Raw genomic sequence first — 20,333 nt, forward strand, 5'->3', positions numbered from 1 at the left:
TGGATGGCAATTCTTTCCGCAAGCATGTCAAATACCGGCAAAAAAAAAAGACAAAGATTTATCATGCTTGCTAAAAAAATTATCATCCTCGCAGCAATAATTGGCCATACTATAGTTCGGACGTTTGATTTGTATAGAAATCTAGAAAAAAAAAACCAGCACGTGCTGATGCTGCCAGTCTACTGGCGTAGTAGGAGCAGCAGAGTGTAAAATAGTGGTAGTCTACATCGAAGGGTACGTGAGGTGTCGCGAATCTCAAGGCAACAAACGGAGCGGGCGACCCGTGAGTGAGAGACAGCGACCGCCAACGGCGCGCGCATCCACCCCCTCCGACAAACAACCCCGCGCTGTCACGGAAACTCCGCCTTCGCTGTCAACGTCGCCGCTCGCCCCCTTCCCCGCTCCCCCTGACCGGCTGACCCGGCCTGAGCGCGCGTGTGGCCACTGGACCAGCGGCGCGGAGCCAGCAACCACCGCCGCATCCTCCCTCCCCGTCCCGGACGCTCCTCCAGCAGTTTCCTTCCTGCTGATTTTTTCTTCCTCCTCTCGTTCTTTCCAACTGGCAAGCAACCGCCCCTCCCCCCACCAACGACCGAGCGAGCGAGACGGGGCAGCCAGAGCGAAAGCAGCCGCCTTTGCTGCAAAAGTGCGCCGCGCACTGCTGCGTCCCTCGTCTCCTCTCTCTCATAGCGCCTTCCTCTGGCTCCGCCGCACTCTTTTCGTTTCGGTTTCCCGCCCCCGAAGCCCCGGCGAAATTTGAGACGCGGAGGCGGCACCGCTTCCCGTCCTCGGCGGCGCGGAGGCGGACGGCTGCGTCTGGCTCCGCGGACATGGCGCCGGCGCCGCCGGCGGCTGAACAGCCCGTGAGTTCTTCGCCCCTTCCTTCTCTTTTCTTCTTCTTCTTTTGTTTATTATTCCCTTAAATTTTTCTCCCCCTTCCGAGAAACAGCAGCAGCAGCCGCCATTCTTCGCCGGTCAACTACTCCACTCCTTCGCTTCTTGTAATCTACTCCGAGTATGATGATTTCTTGATTAATTAACGAGCACATAGTCCGGGGCTTAATTAACTGCTCCGCAGATAATCTTGTCGCAATCTTGTAGTACTGGTAGCGCGTAGCATGCAAGATACTAATCACCAAGTACAGAAAACCAAGCCATGAGCAGCCTGACTTCAAAAACTGTCATCCAAACAGTTTGGCTCCAAATATTCCTCATCCTAACACAGCCGCCTCTGCTTCTCAACTGCCTGCCCGGTTTTCTGTCGACTATGCAAGGTTCATGGGCTGCATTTCGCTTTGCTTGGCAGGCAGTTGCCACTCCCACTATATCTGTGATTTGTTTGCCTTGCTTGGCAGGCAGTTGCCACTAGCCCACTAACACTATGTCTCCGGTTTCTTTATTACCAATAATTCGAATAAAAACTTTATTATGTGATTATTATCTTTACTGATTGTAATAATGATCTGACCTTTCGTGGACTAACAAATTCCACGGCTTTGCCATTGTAATTAACAATCCCATATTTGGTAGAGTAACAGCTTCTATGGTTTTGTCATCTTTCTGCAGTTGGAGCATGAGCTGCAACAAGAGCTCTCCAGCATCATGCTCCAGGGCTACATTACCGGTCTGCGTCGCGAGTTCGAGACCAAGCTATGTGAGAATCACAACCATATCAGCACACTGAGCAAGAGCTGCAAGGAAAACCTTTCCGAGATCACCGCGCTACGAGACGAGCTTAACTGCATCCTGACCGCCGCAGCAGCTTTAGAGTCCACCCTTCTTCCTCACCACAACAATCTTGAGAAAGCCGAGGAGACGAACTCTCTCAAGATGAAAGATGACAATGACATCCCGGATTTTTCGCTCCTGAAGCACATGCACGGCGAAGAACTCATGACCTTTCTCAAGTCGGAGTGGCTGAAATCGCGAAGGCAGCACGAGTATGAACTACAGCAGACGACTGAAGAGCTGTTCAGGCTGAAAAGGCATCTGGCGAAAGATGGAGCTGTGTTGCCTTTTAGGAAAGAGAGAGAGCTTGAGTTCATCAAATCAAAGCTGCTTCAGACTATCTCCAAAATGGATGGCATTATCTCGAGGAAAGAGGGCTCTGGCTCTCATTACAATGAGGATGATGAGCTATGCAGATTGAAGGACAGAATTGGTTCTCTGCTCGACGAAAATGAACATCTCCGAGGTTTGCTGTCCGACAAAAGAAATGAGGCTAAGCAGCTCTCTGCACAAGTAGTCGACGCGCAAAGCAATGTCGCGCAGCGCTCGCTCTCCGAGTCAAAACTCTGCGATGAGCTTCAAGATCTGAAGATTGAGAGCCACTTGAAAGAGCTATTGGAACTGTCTGTATTAAGAGAAGTTTTTGGCAGTTACGAAAATCAGATTGATGATCACAACCAGGAGGAGTGCTTCCTCAGAGAGTTGCTTATGGAGAAAGAAGAGCGGTTACTTACCATGTCTGGGGATAAACGTAAGCTCAAGTATGAAAATGACCAGCTTGTATCTATTGTAGGATCAAAACTGGTTCAGCATCATGAGGAATTCGACTTGGTTAACGATGAGCTTACGATGTTCAGGGAGAAAGTGTGCGAGCAAGAGCTGCTGATCTTGGAGTTCAAAGGCGAGTCGAGCTCGATGAAGAGCTGTCTGGATGAGGCCATCCAGCAAATCCATGTGTGCAAGCAAGAGATAGTTGGGCTGACTGAAAGCTTAGCTTCCATGTCTGTTGCTTTGGAGGAAGCAAAAGAGCAAAATGCCTTGCTCGACGCGACTATCTGGGAAATGAAGAGAACAGCAGCGCCACGCACCGACGGTCATATAGGAGATGATGCAGGCCCCCTAGAGCAATTTACCCTTGTTAGTATGGAGAAATTGTCTAAAGCATACAGTGATTTCGAAAGCAGATTAGCGCAAAGTATGAAGCAAAATGATATAAGGTGCGCAAATTTGTTAACACTCATTCCTCAATTTTTTGCTGTTGCTGTTTATTTAATTAAAATCGCACCTGCTCAGCAAGCTCACTTCACCAGAGTATGCAGACCTATTCTAAACATATGCATGTTACTGTTCCAGAAAAAAAAACATATGCATGTTACTGAAGACTAGCATCTTAGTCACACTCTGTCTATTTCATATTTCCTAATGCACTGGCCATTTTTTATAATTTGGTGCAGGTTGACTAGAATAATTCGTCGGTTCAACCCACTGGTGCAGCAAGTTGCTGTACTAAAGAAGAAGGAATTCTGGTATAAACAAATACTCGAGATTAAATGCTCGAATCTTGAAAAAGCAGAAGCTGAGGTTAGCCTTCTTTGCGTCGCTTCATTTTGCTTTTCGATTGGTTTGAGTTCTAAGGTGACGTGTTCAACAAAATTCCAAGTAATTTTCAAAGTTGGGACTTAAGTAAAGGAAGAATGGTATCTCAAGATTACATTTCTCTTAGAGAAACACATGATGCTTGTTTTGCAGTCCACCCAAATAAAAACGTGGTTCTGGAATCTAGATAAGATGGAGTGAATTTTTAAATCTAAATGGGACTCCTCCATTTGTTAACCATCCATTTTATGTGTGTGGTGATATGATTCATAATTGTTTTTCTAATGTGATTCAGGTTGATGTACTTGGCGATGAAGTTGAGACCCTCTTAAGTGTTCTTGGTAAAATCTATATAGCACTTGACCATTACTCTCCTGTCCTGAAGCACTACCCTGGGGTAAGAGCATTACTGCATAAATATCCATGGAACTAGTCCTGCACTTTTGTTTATAATATGGACATGTAGGTTTTGGTGTGAAGGTTCTACAATTCACAATCGTTTTCCACAATTACTGCAGGTGACCGAGATTCTGAATGTAGCCCATAAGGTGTTGAAAGGAGAAAGTATTGAGCAATACAACACTTTGTTAAAACATTAACAGCACAGATGTTGACTTGGACAGATCCTGAGAATAGTTTTGGCAAGTTTTAGCATACAGGGAGGAAAACGAAGATGTTAACTTATAGATATAGTTGCAGTCAAAGTAGTAGAGACCATTATTGGATTGCTAGTGTGACCAGGGTGATCTCTTTTCTTAGGCTTCATTTGTATCATATCAGTGTGCAGTTTGTAGTTGTCCATACAAATCCGTAGGGTTCGCTGGTGTTCATTATAGCTTTCAGGTTGGAATGTGGGTGTACCATTTCTCTGTTTTCTGAGAAAATCGGGTGATTGTTTCTCTGCTTGCAGCAAGGCAGCTTGTTACAGTCCCAGCTTGCATTGTCAGTGACTGTATAAGTCAGTCCTAGTTTGTATTGAATTGACTATGATTATGTATCTGTAAGTTGTAACTAGTGCAGTTTTTTTCAGGGCTACTAGTGCAGTTTTCTGCAGTCCATTTTTGCTAACTGGGAAGAAGTATGAATTGTAGTAGTGCCAACATGTTAGTGGAAGCATTTGGCCAAATTTGTCTCATCATCTCAATGTGGATGATATGTAAACTTATGATGGATTCATGGCATGAATACAAGTCCACCGCAAATAAACTTATAAATAATCCAGCCAAGAACAAAATATCAAAGTAATTTGACAGATTTCTGTTGATACTATTGGTCCATCATCAAGAAAACAAACCTCTGGCCCCATGAGGCCATGACCCCATATTCGCTTTAAAAGTCAAAAGGGTGAGGTGCCTACAAAGTACACACAAGACTTGCACCGATTATTAGTCAGAGAGGTCTTTATTTTATCGCGACAAGATCACGAAACTTAACCGCCAACACGCAAAACTTTAGCTAGGACTAATCAATAGACGATTGCACACCACATGGTTTAAACTATTTCTGGATTTGTGAGGCAACATCAGGATCCAGGTCACCATGGTTCGCGGGTCAACTCTCCGTTCCCGGACGCCATTACTGGGTAAAATCCTGTGAATCAGGACAATTAATTAGGCTATAAGTACCCAAAGTACTACTAGTAGTGTCTTGAGTTCGTCCTGAGGAAGATGACTGGCCTTGCGGCGCCGATGAATATGAATATGAAGAGGAAGGATGTTGAGGTGGTGGCCAGCCATGGCTTCTCCATCTTCCTTGATCCTAAGAGGATCAAACTAGAGCTGCTGCCTCCATATGGTATGGTAAGTAGTATCCTCCGCATAGCATACAATTTTGTTTCATGAGTTCTAGCAAGATTGGTAGTAAAGAAACATAGTTCGTTTATTATGCCAAGTTAGGAACTGGCAGTAACTGACCTTGATAGTTACTTAGTTAGCAGTGGCAGTACCATATCAGATCTAAGTTGATCCTAAGAACTTCTTGGACTTATTAGATTAGTACTACCCAACGGTTGATTAAGTCATCCACAGGATCACAGTGAAAGCATCCGGCGATCCACGTGCCAAACATAGTACCAAGATTAACTCGATTCGTTTCATGATATAAGCTTGTGTTAACTCGGTCCACTTCATATGATAAGCTTGCATTAACTCGACTCAATTCATTAGGATGGCATGATTCTCGACATGATGGAAGATGACGATCCACCGGCACGTGCTCTAACTCCTACTGCTAGTGCACCAACCATTGTCCATGACAAGGTGAACATTGTATCTGGGGGCAAATCTTCAGAGCGACCACTCAAGAACAGTGAAGAACAGGACGCTGCTGCAGCGACGCCGATGGACGTCGAGGCAGAACCCCAGCAACACCAGCCATGCCGGAATGCTCCTTTCTTTTCGGGTTAGTGACAATCATCTCAATTGTTAACATGGAAAACAGAAAGGACGGTAGCATGCTGTCTGGTGATGTTTATCCACAAAATAGGCTGGAATATATTGAATTATAATAGCTCGTGAGATGAAAGATCTTTTTTTAGCCATTTGAATTCTGAATATCCTACTGCTTGCAGGTTTCTTCTGATTTCCCGAGTGGCACTCTACTGAATTACTAAACAGTATAACAGGGCGAGCTGGGAGCCTCCACAAAGCTTTGGCGTTGCTAGCCGTAGGATCGCCTGCCTGGATATCTCTTGGGCTGCTGCTCCACGGAACTATCTACTTCACCTGTGGTTGATTGGGCCTGGATTGTTTCTTGGGCCGGTGGACTAGCTTAAGCAGACAAAGTGTATATGAAACACAAACGTAAGTAGCTGTTTCCTAAATTTTGCTAAAAAAAGTTGTTTCTCAAATAAAAAATTACGTAGCTGCGTGTGAGCGGGGCATTATCTTCTGCCTTTGATAGTAATGTTGAGGCTCACAATCTTGTGAAAGTCGTGTCTTCTTTGTGGGCGGGCCATCTTGTCTGGCTAACATCTCCACCATCTATTATCTGTACTAGCCAAAGGGCCCGTGCGTTGCAATGGGAGAAAGAATATCGCACGCTCTTAATTTACAAAAATAGTCTATAATCTGAGTATTTGTAGCTATGGTCCAAACAAAGATGGTCTTTCCCTACAAAAGCGCAACTTCAAGATTCCATATGCATTCTATTTAAACACGGCTTGCATGTAAATTTAATGTGTACAAAGAAACTGGCAAGTGATCTTCAATTTTGTCTCCAATCCTGATTTTACTGAGATGTCCATCCACAATTCGGATCAGTACCAATATGAAAGAAAGACGGATAATGCACTATTGATTAAGATTGCATCCTAGATAGTGTTTTTTTTAATAGTTAATAGGTAAAATAACATCATATTTCGATTTTATATATTTTTCTAATTAAATTCCATATATAATATGTTAACTTTGGAGTTATGGTTTAGAAGATATGAGTATTTTTAAAAACATTTGATATGTATCACGGGTTTAATGTCAGAAACATCATGTTTTTTTCTCTCCATAAAATAGCATGACGGACTAAGAATACCTATTTCTTTTATTAGTAGGTATAGATTCCCCAAAACATTTTGCAATAGACGGTGGTTTTAAAAAAAAATTGTTGCTCGTGTTGGCGTCACAGCGCCACACAACATTGACGCCCCACTGCCTAACTCCCTTACGTGCGCGTGGCAACAATGAGAAGGTCTACCAATATGGGAACCAAGCATCGCTAATTCTTTTTCTAGGGAAAGTGGCACTATTTTTTAAACAACGATAAAAGATTTGCCTCATCGATTAATTAAGCAGAAAAGATTGCCCCGTTAATTTATCTTACCAATTATGCTATTGACTATCATGTATGTTCTCTAAACCTATGTTACTTATTCATGTTTTTGTTTCCAAGATATCTTTCATAGACACTATTCATTTAAAAGGTAGAGCAATCACTTGACTAATTCTATTTCCCGAGACAATCGGAATATTACATTTTTTACCATTGTCTAATATACAGGTTAGTTCATGCAAGTTTAATTTCTATATTTTATATTTAAAAAAATTACATGATAATTCATCATTCTATCATAAAATTGACGGGCGCAGCAACGCGCGCCATCATGGTCTAGTATAGTGGTGTAAGCGTGTGGCCAGCATATAGATTGAACATGTCCGTTTCATGCAGTATATTGCTAATTAATCTTTAGTACCACCTGGACTAGTAAATGTTGTTAATCTACCTTTTTAACTCTTAATTGTTATTAATCTATGGGTCCCTCTAGGGCTCATCTAGATGAGCACTTAGTGTTCATCTGAGATGACATCATTAATGTTTTGTCATGTTCCCCCTCCAATTGTCCTTTGTTTTGGAGAGAATTTCTTATTTGATCCTTTTTTAAAATTTGCTTCCCTTTTTGGCTCAACGTGGAATCTCCAACGTGCAACACTTTCATACATTCATATTCACGCTACTTCTCTTCCCTTTCTTGGTGACATATACTAGTATCAGGGGTAAAATTGTTTTTATACGTCATAGTTAACACCGTTGGATGGAAAAACGGATGAAAGTGGCACATAGGGAACAAAATGGAGTTTAAGTGTCAAAAAGGGAAGAAAGAAGTTTTTTGGGCCAAAAAAGGAACCAAATTTTAAGAAAGGGCCAATAAGGAATTCTCTCTTTGTTTTGTGGCTGCTTTTTCTGCTTCTGCCGATATGTTGGGTGTTCCAATTGTGTTGTGCTTTTTTTTGTCTTTACTTTTCCTAGGGGATTTTTTTTTTGGTCTTTGCTTGTACTGTTGTTTGTTCCTTGCCACTCTGGGCTGGGCTGACACAAAGAAACGCAAGAAAAATACATAGAAGCAAAAATCTCGAAAAGTGCAAGCAGAGGCCGAGCTCCATAGAGCTCTTTATTAGTTTTCAGAGAAGAAATTAAGAAAAAAGTAGCGAAATACATCAGAAAAAAGTAAGTAATTTTAAAAAGGTGAAAGAAATATTAGAAATAAAGAGAGAAGAAATTGTGGTTACTATTGAAGAATGTAATGCTGATATTTTTTTTCCAACAAAAAGTAGCAAAGAATATACATTTTCAGCGCACATGTGAAATATTTTCCAATACACTTTGAACTTTTTTCAATACAAGTTTTGAAAGATCACTTTTTTGAATACAAGGTAACATTTTCCAAATACATGTTGTATGTTTTTTAGTGGCAATTTTTTTAAACTACAGAACTATTTTTTATATTGTATAAACATTTCTTAAATTTCCACAGATATTTGTTGTGAACACATGAATATTTCTTTATAATGCCACCTACATTATTTTAATTGAAAGAAACATTTTTTGAACATAGTACAGATGCAGACGCTCATACACTCACTACTATGAATGCACGCACGCATACCCTATCCTTATGAGCAACTCAAAGAGACTGAGCCGGCGTATCATATTGAGATTGACGAAGTCTGTACAGATGACTTTGTGGTCGATGGGAACGTCTCCTCCCACCGAACGCACATCGCTGGAAGGCCTGTAATAAATCCAGCAAACTGCGAGCACTAATGTCAACTCTAGGACTTGAACCATCGTGAGCTGGGATACCACCGTCCTCCTAACAATTCAACCATAAATTTGTTTGCATTGAACTTACAAAAACGTTTTTTTTTACATTTAACATTGGTGGGCTGGGGATAACATTTTTTTGAACCTACGATAAGTTTTTTTACATCGTATAAACATATTTTAAGACATCATGAACATTTTTTGAATCATTGGAATTTTTATTTAAATACTCATAAATATTTTAATGGTACAATTTTTTTAAAAAAAATATGCATTTTTTACATCATATACACCATTTTCTAGAAATGCCACAAACACATTTTTGAAACTTGTGAACGTTTCATGAAATGTAACGTACATCCTTTTGAATGTACAAAACTTTTTTTTCAATTACGTGATCAATTTTTGAAAATTTTATAAATATTGTTAATATACGTGATTTTTAAATGTCACAAAAAAAATTTATATGTCATGTACATTTTTTACACATGTGACATTTTCTAAATGTCATAAACATTTTTTTATACATGATTAACATTTTTCTATACAGATCTTAACATTTTTAATTGCATGATTATTTTCTAAAATTTATGCAAAGTAATTTATTTTAATATATATATTTGGAAAATATAAATAAAATTTATAAAAGAATTTTTTTAATAAAAAATGAAAGCAGAAACAAAAACGAACGTGACATTAGATTGCGCACGGTTACTGGGCCGGCCCTATAAGGGCTCACTGCAGGTGAGGCCCTGGTAGGACTCGCAGCGGACGGCACATAGCTGCATCCTCTCCAGATGGCTGATTAGTTCGAAATGACTATTTAAGTTGTACCCCTTGCAAAGGTTACTCCACCTTCTCATGTGCTGACAATTGGCGCACTGTGCCACTTGTTACAACTTGAATTTTTTTTATGGATTCATTTGTTCAAAATGTTTTATATCTTGAGTTGTGCATCCAAATCTCGAACCATTTTTACTGTTGGATTTCTCATGTCGAGATTTCGAAACTAGATGTTGTGTTAATAGGTTTTGACGAATTTGTTTTCACGAAAATTGAAAACTGAAAGAAAAAGAACCGGAGCTAGAAACACGTTTTTATCTTTCCCCTTTTTCCCTTTCCGAGAAGCACATTGTACTTCTCGCGAAAGCAAATCCGTGCCTCTGTGCTTCTCTTGAAATACAAAAAATCACATTTTTTTCCGAGAAGCACAGTTGTGTTTTTCGTGAAAGCAAATATATGCCTCAACAAGAAGCAAATCTATGGTTCTGATGGAAGCAAAAAAAAATCACGTTTTTCCCTTTTCGAGAAGCACAACCTCCACGAAAAGTAAATATGTGCTTCTCGTGGAAGCAAAAAATTGTGTTCTTTTCTGTGCCTCCATGGAAGTAATCTATGTTTCTCATGAAAGCATTAAATAATATTATTTTCTAATTTTTTATTTCTCCGAAACCTAGGAAAACCTGGGGGAAAACTAAACCCCGCAAAAGGGGGAAAACCAATCTAAAACCCAAAACCACGTACAGAAAAATAAAAAATAAAATCCTAAGGGAACACCTATCACTTGACACTTGGTGGAGGCTTGATGCACCACTTGACACACTCTCAGCCTAAAAATGACGCTTGCTGGGCTTTGAAGGGGTACCCCTTGACTAGTTGCTCTCTGATTAACTAGAGATGATACCCCGCACGTTGCAGCGGGAATTGGATGTAGTTATTTCTACGCGATTTGGTTGTTTGAAACTTTATTATTTGGATTAGTAATATAAAAATTAAAACAAAATACATATAATTGTAAAACGTATTATTTTATTTATTAAAAGTAACATACCTGGTGCAAGTTATGGTGGGCCTTTTCTATGCATGATGGTATGGTAGTTGGCATAGTTGCATGTTGTAAGAATTAATTTAGTGGGACATGCACGATGACATAATGATTTGTCATAGTCACATGTCAAAATAATTGAGTTACCGCTGATCAACTATATTTAGTTTTTTTTCGAGCGAAAATGCTAGGTTTTATTGATCAACCCTAATGTTTACAGTTACAGCAATAGGATCATGAGGAGATCCTAGCCAAATATGTCTCCCTTGTGGAAGAGAGACACCAAACCTAGCAAGTCTATGAGCTTCCACATTGGAAATTCTAGATTCAAAATAGAAATTACATGCTCAAAAAATCCAAAGCTTTCTACAATCTCTTTGATGATTCCTTCATCCTCTCCTCCAACTCCTTGATGGATATAGTTGACAACTTGCTGACAATATGAAGCTATTTGAATATTCTACACTCCCAAATCTTGAGCAAGAGCCAGCGCCTCCCTACATGCAAGAGCTTCTAATACTGCCGGATTGAGAAGACCTTGTACTGCCAACAAAGATGATCCAAGATATGCTCCTTCCTGACTCCGGCAGACTGCAGCCGTTGCCCTCGTATTGTGATGGACTGACATCCCAATATTTACATTAATCTTGACGTGACCATCCTTTGACGCAATCCATTTTCCCCTTGGCTAGCCCGACAGACTCGTTCTTACTTGTGGTACCGAAGAATGGCTTAGTTGATCGAGCTCGGAGATAAATCTCTTGACAAACGAATATGTTTCATATGGGCTCTGGCTAATGGACTCATGAATCAACTATATTTAGTACTCCCTTAGTCCGGAAATACTTAGGCCTTCTTTAGTTTAGAGGAATCTTATAGGAATTTTATAGGATAGGATTTCTATAGGAAAAATTTCTTTAGAGCCCTTTGGATCCTATTCCTATGGAGGGATTCTTCCTATCCTCCATAATTCATAGGAAAATAAACATTAGCCTAGACTCAATGAAAAAAAAAATCTTATGATGTGAATCAAAGGGCATCTCCTTTCCTATTCCTATTCATAGGATGTGAGATACTCCCTCCGTTCCCAAATATTTGTCTTTCTAGAGATTTCAACAAATGACTACATACGGAGCAAAATGAGTGAATCTATAGTCTAAAATATGTCTACATGCATCCGTATGTTGTGCCCATTTGAAATGCCTAGAAAGACAAGTATTTGGGAACGGAGGGAGTACATGTCATCTCATTTTCTATGACTTTCCTATTCCTACGATTTTCCTACCCTATGAACCAAAGGAGGCCTTATCGGAGTTATAGGATTCTTAATATTTTTTTTAGGGCTTATAGGATTCCTAATAGAAAAGACCCATTCTGTCCATCTACAGTGGGCCATTCCAACTTCGAAAGCCCAAATCAACAAACCAACACAGCCGCAACCTGATCGCGTTATCCATCCCGCGGCACTGACATTCCTCGCCCCGAGCGACAGGAATGGCCGGCGCAACCATGGCCACCGCCACCGTCACGGCCGCGTCGCCGCTCCGCGGCAGGGTCACCGGGCGCCCACGCCGCGTCCGCACGCGTTGCGCGGCCGCGAGCGGCGCGACCGAGACTCCGGCGGCGCCCGGCGTGCGGCTGTCCGCGGAATGCGTCATCGTGGGCGCCGGCATCAGCGGCCTCTGCACCGCGCAGGCGCTGGCCACCCGATACGGCGTCAGCGACCTGCTCGTCACAGAGGCCCGCGACCGCCCGGGCGGCAACATCACCACCGTCGAGCGCCCCGACGAGGGGTACCTGTGGGAGGAGGGGCCCAACAGCTTCCAGCCCTCCGACCCGGTCCTCACCATGGCCGTACGCTTCTTGCTCGCTTCTCCGACTGTGATTGTTCGAGACATTCGCGTACAGAATGATGTAAGCGCTGGATTGGTTATCGCGCAGGTGGACAGCGGGCTCAAGGATGACTTGGTGTTCGGGGACCCCAACGCGCCCCGGTTCGTGCTGTGGGAGGGGAAGCTGAGGCCGGTGCCGTCCAAGCCAGGCGACCTTCCGTTCTTCAGCCTCATGAGCATCCCCGGGAAGCTCAGGGCCGGCCTTGGCGCCCTCGGCATTCGCCCACCTCCTCCAGTGTGTGCTGCATTCTTGATTCTTTTCTGAATTTGTTGCTTTGCCGTCAGCATTGATGGGCCTGAGCGTCTCCGGCGAAGGTTTCAGGGGCGCGAGGAGTCGGTGGAGGAGTTTGTGCGCCGCAACCTCGGCGCCGAGGTCTTTGAGCGCCTCATTGAACCTTTCTGCTCAGGTCTTCCCTTATTACAATGCGCAATGCCTGTTTGTTACATATAGTCTTCTTGTTGCGTGCAACGACTGTGATAGCTAGGAATGTAACATTTCGATATTAACATTAAGGTGTATATGCTGGTGATCCTTCGAAGCTCAGTATGAAGGCTGCATTTGGGAAGGTCTGGAGGTTGGAGGAGATTGGAGGTAGTATTATTGGTGGAACCATCAAGGCAATTCAGGATAAAGGGAAGAACCCCAAACCGCCAAGGGATCCGTAAGTGAAGACCAAACTTTTTTTTATTTGGTCAGTTAACTGTTCCGTTGTACTAACCTGTTTTCACCACTTTTAGCCGGCTTCCGGCACCAAAGGGACAGACAGTGGCATCTTTCAGGAAGGGTCTAGCCATGCTCCCGAATGCTATCGCATCTAGGTTTGTTATCGTTACTTTGTGCAATTATGAATTTCTGTCATTATCAATACAAGTTGTTTGGTGTTTCGGTGTGGGCCTTGTGCCGTTGTACGTAGACATGATCATGAACCAGCAATGATGTAATCCTAGGTGTCACTTAACCATGTTCTGTTCTGTATTTCCTTCTTTTCCAGGTTGGGTAGTAAAGTCAAGCTGTCATGGAAGCTTACGAGCATTACAAAGGCGGACAACCAAGGATATGTATTAGGTTATGAAACACCAGAAGGACTTGTTTCAGTGCAGGCTAAAAGTGTTATCATGACCATCCCGTCATATGTTGCTAGTGATATCTTGCGCCCACTTTCAGTAAGTGCTTCTATAATTAAAATTCATGTTTTTAAAATACATTGGGCCATTGTGCCCACTTTCAGTAAGTGATCCTCCCTGTTTGTTTGCTAGGAAACATGGAATGTTGCACTAGTACATTTCCACTAAATAGACTTGCCAAAAAATATGACTGCATCTTAACAGCCATTTCCTTTAATCTTGGTGTAACGCGTTATTGCGATTTTTTGCAGGAAGTTGTGATTTTTCAGATTATAATTATATCAGGATTGCATTGATCAAACTGTTTGCTGATTCACAAGTCGTACTATATCTTCAACAACCAAACCCTACGTTTTCAAAGAACTAAATTTACAATAATTATATGTTCTGAAAGTTGTATCTGGTTTGGACAAAATGAGACAAGACATAAGTATGCGTTATACTACATATTAAAAGAAGATTTTTAGTAGAAAACAAATTTCGACAGAGAAATGGAAAATATAAAGCCCATAGGACCTAAGTTCCTCAGCATTTTAGAAGCCTCAGCATTAAGCACAAATAAGATGCCTTAATGTTTTATTTCTCCTTTCACTTTGCTATCTTAATTGAACCTGACAAGCCACGCCATGCTGTTCTTAATGCATATCTTACAAGGTGCACTAGATTACTTTACGTGATATTTGCTATTTTCCCTACACACTAGATATCCTGCCCTATCATGTATGTTTTTATGACCATCTTTTCTACGTGGCATGGAACATGCTTATTTCTTCCTGGACAGAACAATTCCAAGCAGTAACTTTATTTCACATTGCTTAGGTTTTCTAAAGTAGTCTAACCATACTTCCTCCTGTCATCCTGTGTTCATTGAACCCCTCCTGCAGATTGATGCAGCAGATGCACTCTCAAAATTCTATTATCCGCCAGTTGCTGCTGTAACTGTTTCATATCCAAAAGAAGCTATTAGAAAAGAATGCTTAATTGATGGGGAGCTCCAGGGTTTCGGCCAGTTGCATCCACGTAGCCAAGGAGTCGAGACTTTAGGTATCTCGATCGGGAATAGATTCTTAGCTTCAAACAACTACAAACATTACTCTTGCTTCTTTGTTTGCATTTATCTTGTCAGTGATTACTAATTAGTTGTGTCTTTTATCTAGGGACAATATATAGCTCTTCTCTCTTTCCTAATCGTGCTCCTGCTGGAAGAGTGTTACTTCTGAACTATATCGGGGGTTCTACAAATACAGGGATCGTCTCCAAGGTTCTCTCGACCTGCCTGATCCTCCTGTCATTCTCTTATTACAATGATATATTCTTACAGTATTCAGTTTGTGTTGATCACCTATTCCTTCCTTTGGAATTAATGTAAACAATTTGACTGCATATTTCACCACCAGCTGCAATTATGAAATTATGGTAGATGTGAACCACTTGTTAGGTGCTACATTCAGTTGTGATGGTATTTTTAGATTGCTTGTTACTGATTGTATTTCTGTTGATCCTATTCTATTTGCAGACCGAGAGTGACTTAGTAGAAGCCGTTGATCGTGATCTCAGAAAAATGTTGATAAACCCTAGAGCAGCAGACCCTTTAGCATTAGGGGTTCGAGTGTGGCCACAAGCAATACCACAGTTTTTGATCGGGCACCTTGATCGCCTTGCTGCTGCAAAATCTGCACTGGGCCGAGGCGGCTACGACGGGCTGTTCCTAGGAGGAAACTACGTAGCAGGAGTTGCCTTGGGCCGATGCATCGAGGGTGCGTACGAGAGTGCCTCACAAGTATCTGACTTCTTGACCAAGTATGCCTACAAGTGATGGAAGTAGTGCATCTCTTCATTTTGTTGCATATATGAGGTGAGGCTAGGATCGGTAAAACATCATGAGATTCTGTAGTGTTTCTTTAATTGAAAAACAAATTTTAGTGATGCAATATGTGCTCTTTCCTGTAGTTCGAGCATGTACATCGGTATGGGATAAAGTAGAATAAGTTATTCTGCAAAAGCAGTGATTTTTTGTGAAGATTTTCTTGTATGCTAAGTAGTACTCCCTCTTATATTTCTTTACGGAGGGAGTAGATCGCTTCAGTGTGCTGAACAACAATTGGCCAAGAGAGTTTGAAGATTTTTGATAGTGGCCCGAAGAATTTGACAACTGTTGAATGGACATACCAGATCGACCGATACCTCTTCACGGTATGAAGATCATGTGGCCCAAGTTCAAGTGGTAGATGGCCATCACTTTTCGCGCGCAACATTGTCAATTTTCTACTCCCGCTATAAACTACTGCAAAATCGTCTTATATTAGTGCACAGAGGTAATATCTCTGAAGCTGTCGTTCCATTTCCGTTTTACTATGTCGCCTACGCTGAGTTATAAAGCCAGGAATGTAACTAGTGAGATCCATCAAACACTTCACCTTGATACAAGAAACCTAGCGTCGCTAGTTGGTTAGGCGTCTCTCACCACTTTCTCTGAATTTCTCACCTCGATCATGCTCCAAATTTAGCAAATGATTGAGGATTTCTAGTATAGGTTGTGACAAAAGTGATATTAGAGCAGTGAAACTGGTCTTAGTTCTTCATCCTTGTGGTAGATCTGGCGAGGGTTTGAGGACCTCTTCCCTTGCAAAATTTCGCAACCGGTCCGCACAAGTTCAGAACTAGGGCGGTACTATGGAGACATTGGGTGCTTGGTTTTGGAGAACTGGCTGGAAGAAAACCCTGGTCATCTAGTGAAATCCTAGATCTCCAACTTCCTTAATTAGTTGGGCAATTGGGAAAACCACAAATCAAACTAGAAGCGATGGTGACAGTGCCATTATCTATATCACCAAGGAGGAACTTCAGGCCATGGGAGCTGGACTTCAGAAGAAGTTGGATGATTTTGCCAGAATGGCGCGTTTCTCGACATGATGGAAAATGATGAACCACTTGTACATGCTCTAACTGCTACTGCTACTGCCAGTGCGCCAACATTTTCCATCACAAGGTGAACACTGTATCTCGGGGAAAATCTTCAGAGCCACCACTCAAGTTCAGCAAAGAACAGGATACTGCCACAACGGCGCAGATGGAGATGGACGTCGAGACGGAAGCCCAACAGCATTATTTTCAGGTTAGTGACAATCCTCTCAGTTGTTAACATTGTTCATGGGAAAACAAAGAAGACGGTAGCCTGCTGCCTGCTGCAGTTCATCTGCAAAACAGCCTGGATTATATTGAACTCTAATATCATGCGAGATGAAAGAGATCTTCATTTGACCAAGTAAATTCTGAATATCCTACCGATTGCAGGTTTCTTCTGACTTCCGAGACCAAAATAGCCTGGATTATGCTGTAAGCGTGTGGCCAGCATGGATTGAACAGTGCAATGTTAATCTTTAGCACTACATAGACCAGTAAATATTGTCATTCTTTTAATTGTCTGAACTCTTAAGTGTTGTTAATCTGAATATGCTGATGTAAAGTGTGTTGCCGCGCCTGTCAATCTTTAGGAAAGAACAAATAGAAACATATGGCTTTTTTCAAAAAAATACGTAAGACGATATGCCTCAATATAAACCATGGAGCGTTTATCTTTTAACATCTAGCCAACTCGAGAGCATACACAATTTTCCTTTTTAGTGAACTGCTAGCTTTATTTATATCGATAGTATGCACAATTAGACATGGCAAATAAGGACAACCATTAGTTGTACTATTAACTGTGATTCATATAACTGGAAACAGATCTTAGAATGAATTTTAGAATGTACATATGCAGTTTTATTATGTCTGCTTTAAAATATACCATATGAATTGATGATTAAGATGCTGCCCGCGATTGTTCTACCATCTTCACCGGCTGTCGCACTGTTATGACCGGTTTAGCTTACGGCCATAGAAGGCCCATCGGGCAATCTTAGCTCACAAATTATCTTAGGTTAATTCGTATGCAAGTTATCTAGGTTATAAATATATGTTGTAAGACTCTTTTTGAGATGAAGCAATAAAAATATTATTATCCCTATTGCCCGGCTCTCAAAGGAGCCGGAACCCTAGCCGCCTCTAACCCTAGCCGCCGCCGCCATCTTCCTCCTACGTGACGGCGCCCAGCCGCCGGCGCGCCCGCTCATCGCCTCGCCCCGCTCCATCCTTCCCCTACAACCTACGGAGCAGGTCCGGTAGGATCCCTGGTTGTACCAATTTGGTATCCAGAGACTCGGTTGCGATCATGTCATCATCATCATTCACGCCAACGCTGCCCCGCGGCACCACCGCCCCAATGACCACTGCCGGGTCCCCAACGCCGCCGGCCCCGATCACCTCCGCTCCACTGACCCCTGTCACTTCCGCGCCGCCGACAACCTCCGTCTTCACGCCGGAGGAGATGACCAGCATCCTGCGGGACCTCGTGACGGCCGTCCAGGGCATCTCCCTATACCTGGCCAGCCCGTACACCACCCCGCTGGCTGCGCCCCCTGCCTACAGCCACCCGGCGACGCACTGGCCAATCCAGGCCACGTCTGGCCCGAGCGGACCGCCCCTGCTGCCGTTCCAGGCGGGCTACACCAGCGGGCCTCCACCGCTGCTGCACCTCCAGCAGTCCCCAGCCACGGGCCAGCTCTGGCCGCCGACTTCTACACCGGTTTCCACCACGTTTGGCCGCTACCCACAGCAGACGCAACAGCCGCTGCAGCTCCAGGCGCCACCTCTGCCTAGCGCCGGACTGTCGTCCGCCGCTCCGACCGGCCTGCCAATACACCAGGTCCGGTTTCCACCCTCTCCATCGCCATTACCGGCGTGGGCGGCTGGGTCTTCGCCATTACCGGTCTACACCATGTCTCTAGAACAGCCGACACCGTTCCCGCAGTTCGGCGGGCCATCCGGCTCCGCGGGTCCCTACCTGGAGTACTCTGACCAGGCGCCACCCGCCTCGCTACTCCGCCCCTCAGAGCCCTCTCGACACGGCGCTCCGACGCAGACACCGCCACGGTTCGCCAAGATCGACTTCGCCACCTATGACAGCACGGAGGACCCCCTCAACTGGCTCAACCAATGCGACCAGTTTTTTCGCGGGCAGCGCACCCTCGCATCGGAGCGTACCTGGCTCGCCTCTTACCACCTCCGGGGGGGGGGGGGGCAGATGTGGTATTACGCTCTCGAGCAGGACGAGGGCGCCATGCCCCTTTGGGAGCGCTTCCGCGAGCTCTGCCTCCTTCGCTTTGGGCCGGTCCAGTAGGATCCCTGGTTCTACCACGCACACTGACCACCACGCCGCCTACACGATCATGGCAACCATCCAACACTTAAGCCGCGAGCTCCCCCCATGAGAACCATGGATCCTACCACCAAGACTGCCACCCTGACATCCAAAACCTCGACACCACCCCAACCGAGACTTGCAACCACGACGACCAAAGAGACAAGCGGAAAGGCACCTCCTTGCACACCCTTGGACGGTCCCCCATCTCTGAGACCAACATGGGCTAGCCAGATTTGGCCTCCACCCCCCGCCCTTCCTCGCCCGGGCAAGGGACGAGCTCCTCGGTGGCACATCACGACTATATGAGACGCAAGGATGACTCCGTTGCCTTCCTGGCGACAAAATCATCCCTCAACAATGGACACCAACTAGGAGAGAACCAGCCCTTCAATGTAGCCCTCGTGGCAGTTTCACATCTATTGGGTTGAGGGTGGGTTGATATTTTACAAAACTGCCATGGCAGTTTGTTTAAATTGTGTTTTTTTTCTCCAGAAAACTATTGTCGTCGGATGCATATCTGATGGTTCTGGGGGCGTTCGTCGGGATTGGATACCAGCGAACGTTTGCCAGATATCTTTTGTGAAGTTGAATCACGGGGTGCGGCGCAGATTGGCGGGGGGAGTGGTGCGACCCGGAGACGCGGCAGATTGCATAGTGCGGCTTTCGTTAGTGTGGTATATGGAAATCGTGCGGCTTTCATCAGAAACAAAACGCAGTTTAGCTTCCGAGTTTCGAACGGAAGGATCCGACACGGTATGCGATTTGCAGGCGACACGAGGCCGACACCGGCACCGAGTCGAAAAGGATCTCGCGCGCCCCAGCGTTCGCGTGAATCTATACAAGTATCGACCTCGCGTGAATCTCTCTATGCAAGTTCATCATCATAAATAAAGTAAATCTCCACCTCGATTGCGCTGGTCGCCTGAGCAGCATCGAACTAATTAAGCCCGCGGCACCAATGGACGTGGAGCGCGCCACCTCCACGGCGGTGTTTTGGATGCCGCACTCATTTTTCGGCGGTGTGGCCGTGGGTGCGCCAGCACCCAATCCTTTCGAGTGGCCGCCGCGAGGGCAGAGGCCGGCCCGGCGGGTGGCGGACGTACGATTACGATCCGCCGGTCGTCGTCCCTGCAGCGGCGCCGCCGTCCCGGCGTCGGAGAAGGCCATCGCTGACCTGCCCAAGACCACGGCCGGCGAAGCGAGGGAGAAGGGCTGCTCCGTGTGCATGGAGGCCTTCGAGGAGGACGACAGGCTGAGGAGGATGGAATGCTCCCACGCGTTCCACGAGGACTGCATCTCCATGTGGCTCGGCGTCAGCCACCTCTGCCCGCTCTGCCGCTTCGCGCTGCGTACCCAAGGCCAAGAGGACGACGAGGAGCGTAGATGA

General features: G+C 44.3%; 3 protein-coding genes and 1 pseudogene across 6 annotated transcripts; all 4 read left to right on the forward strand.

The window, feature by feature from the left end:
* The first annotated feature begins 379 nt into the window (after positions 1-379).
* On the forward strand, positions 380-4,353 carry LOC125507803 (WPP domain-associated protein-like). 2 transcript variants are annotated; one of them, XM_048672307.1, is made up of 6 exons: positions 380-863; positions 950-1,015; positions 1,567-2,945; positions 3,183-3,309; positions 3,620-3,721; positions 3,843-4,353. In XM_048672307.1, the coding sequence occupies exons 1-6, from the start codon at positions 831-833 to the stop codon at positions 3,921-3,923; spliced, it is 1,788 nt and encodes a 595-aa protein (XP_048528264.1). In that variant the 5' UTR covers positions 380-830; the 3' UTR covers positions 3,924-4,353. The 2 variants fall into 2 exon arrangements, with proteins under 2 accessions (XP_048528264.1, XP_048528265.1); XM_048672308.1 differs by lacking the exon at positions 950-1,015 and having other exon boundaries at positions 384-863.
* Positions 4,354-4,832: 479 nt separating this feature from the next.
* Positions 4,833-17,014, forward strand: LOC125507805. Of its 3 annotated transcripts, XM_048672311.1 has the most exons (4): positions 4,833-5,123; positions 5,490-5,724; positions 5,894-5,928; positions 7,430-9,187. In XM_048672311.1, the coding sequence occupies exons 1-3, from the start codon at positions 4,992-4,994 to the stop codon at positions 5,902-5,904; spliced, it is 378 nt and encodes a 125-aa protein (XP_048528268.1). In that variant the 5' UTR covers positions 4,833-4,991; the 3' UTR covers positions 5,905-5,928; positions 7,430-9,187. The 3 variants fall into 3 exon arrangements, with proteins under 3 accessions (XP_048528268.1, XP_048528269.1, XP_048528267.1); XM_048672312.1 differs by lacking the exons at positions 5,894-5,928; positions 7,430-9,187 and adding an exon at positions 16,996-17,014; XM_048672310.1 differs by lacking the exon at positions 7,430-9,187 and having other exon boundaries at positions 4,836-5,123; positions 5,894-6,213.
* On the forward strand, positions 12,109-15,721 carry LOC125507804 (protoporphyrinogen oxidase, chloroplastic). Its single transcript, XM_048672309.1, has 9 exons — positions 12,109-12,538; positions 12,626-12,811; positions 12,899-12,983; positions 13,091-13,238; positions 13,315-13,395; positions 13,569-13,740; positions 14,586-14,745; positions 14,859-14,962; positions 15,218-15,721. Exons 1-9 carry the CDS (start codon positions 12,179-12,181, stop codon positions 15,515-15,517), a joined length of 1,596 nt encoding a protein of 531 aa, XP_048528266.1. The 5' UTR covers positions 12,109-12,178; the 3' UTR covers positions 15,518-15,721.
* A 2,890-nt stretch (positions 17,015-19,904) lies between the features above and the next one.
* LOC125506746 lies at positions 19,905-20,333 on the forward strand (annotated as a pseudogene).

This window comes from Triticum urartu, chromosome 5 (genome assembly GCF_003073215.2).
Source record: "Triticum urartu cultivar G1812 chromosome 5, Tu2.1, whole genome shotgun sequence".
Classification (NCBI taxonomy): domain Eukaryota; kingdom Viridiplantae; phylum Streptophyta; class Magnoliopsida; order Poales; family Poaceae; genus Triticum; species Triticum urartu.

What these genes read in the sequence shown, in the direction of transcription:
- LOC125507803 (XM_048672307.1), top strand. Translation starts at nt 831, where the DNA reads ATGGCGCCGGCGCCGCCGGCGGCTGAACAGCCC. An exon ending in CGCCGGCGGCTGAACAGCCC is followed by an intron (nt 864 to 949) that starts GTGAGTTCTTCG and finishes TCCGAGAAACAG; the next exon opens with CAGCAGCAGCCGCCATTCTT. An exon ending in CTTCTTGTAATCTACTCCGA is followed by an intron (nt 1,016 to 1,566) that starts GTATGATGATTT and finishes ATCTTTCTGCAG; the next exon opens with TTGGAGCATGAGCTGCAACA.
- LOC125507805 (XM_048672312.1), top strand. Translation starts at nt 4,992, where the DNA reads ATGACTGGCCTTGCGGCGCCGATGAATATGAATATGAAGAGGAAGGAT. An exon ending in TGCTGCCTCCATATGGTATG is followed by an intron (nt 5,124 to 5,489) that starts GTAAGTAGTATC and finishes TCAATTCATTAG; the next exon opens with GATGGCATGATTCTCGACAT.
- LOC125507804 (XM_048672309.1), top strand. Translation starts at nt 12,179, where the DNA reads ATGGCCGGCGCAACCATGGCCACCGCCACCGTCACGGCCGCGTCGCCG. An exon ending in CCAAGGAGTCGAGACTTTAG is followed by an intron (nt 14,746 to 14,858) that starts GTATCTCGATCG and finishes TCTTTTATCTAG; the next exon opens with GGACAATATATAGCTCTTCT. An exon ending in ATACAGGGATCGTCTCCAAG is followed by an intron (nt 14,963 to 15,217) that starts GTTCTCTCGACC and finishes TTCTATTTGCAG; the next exon opens with ACCGAGAGTGACTTAGTAGA.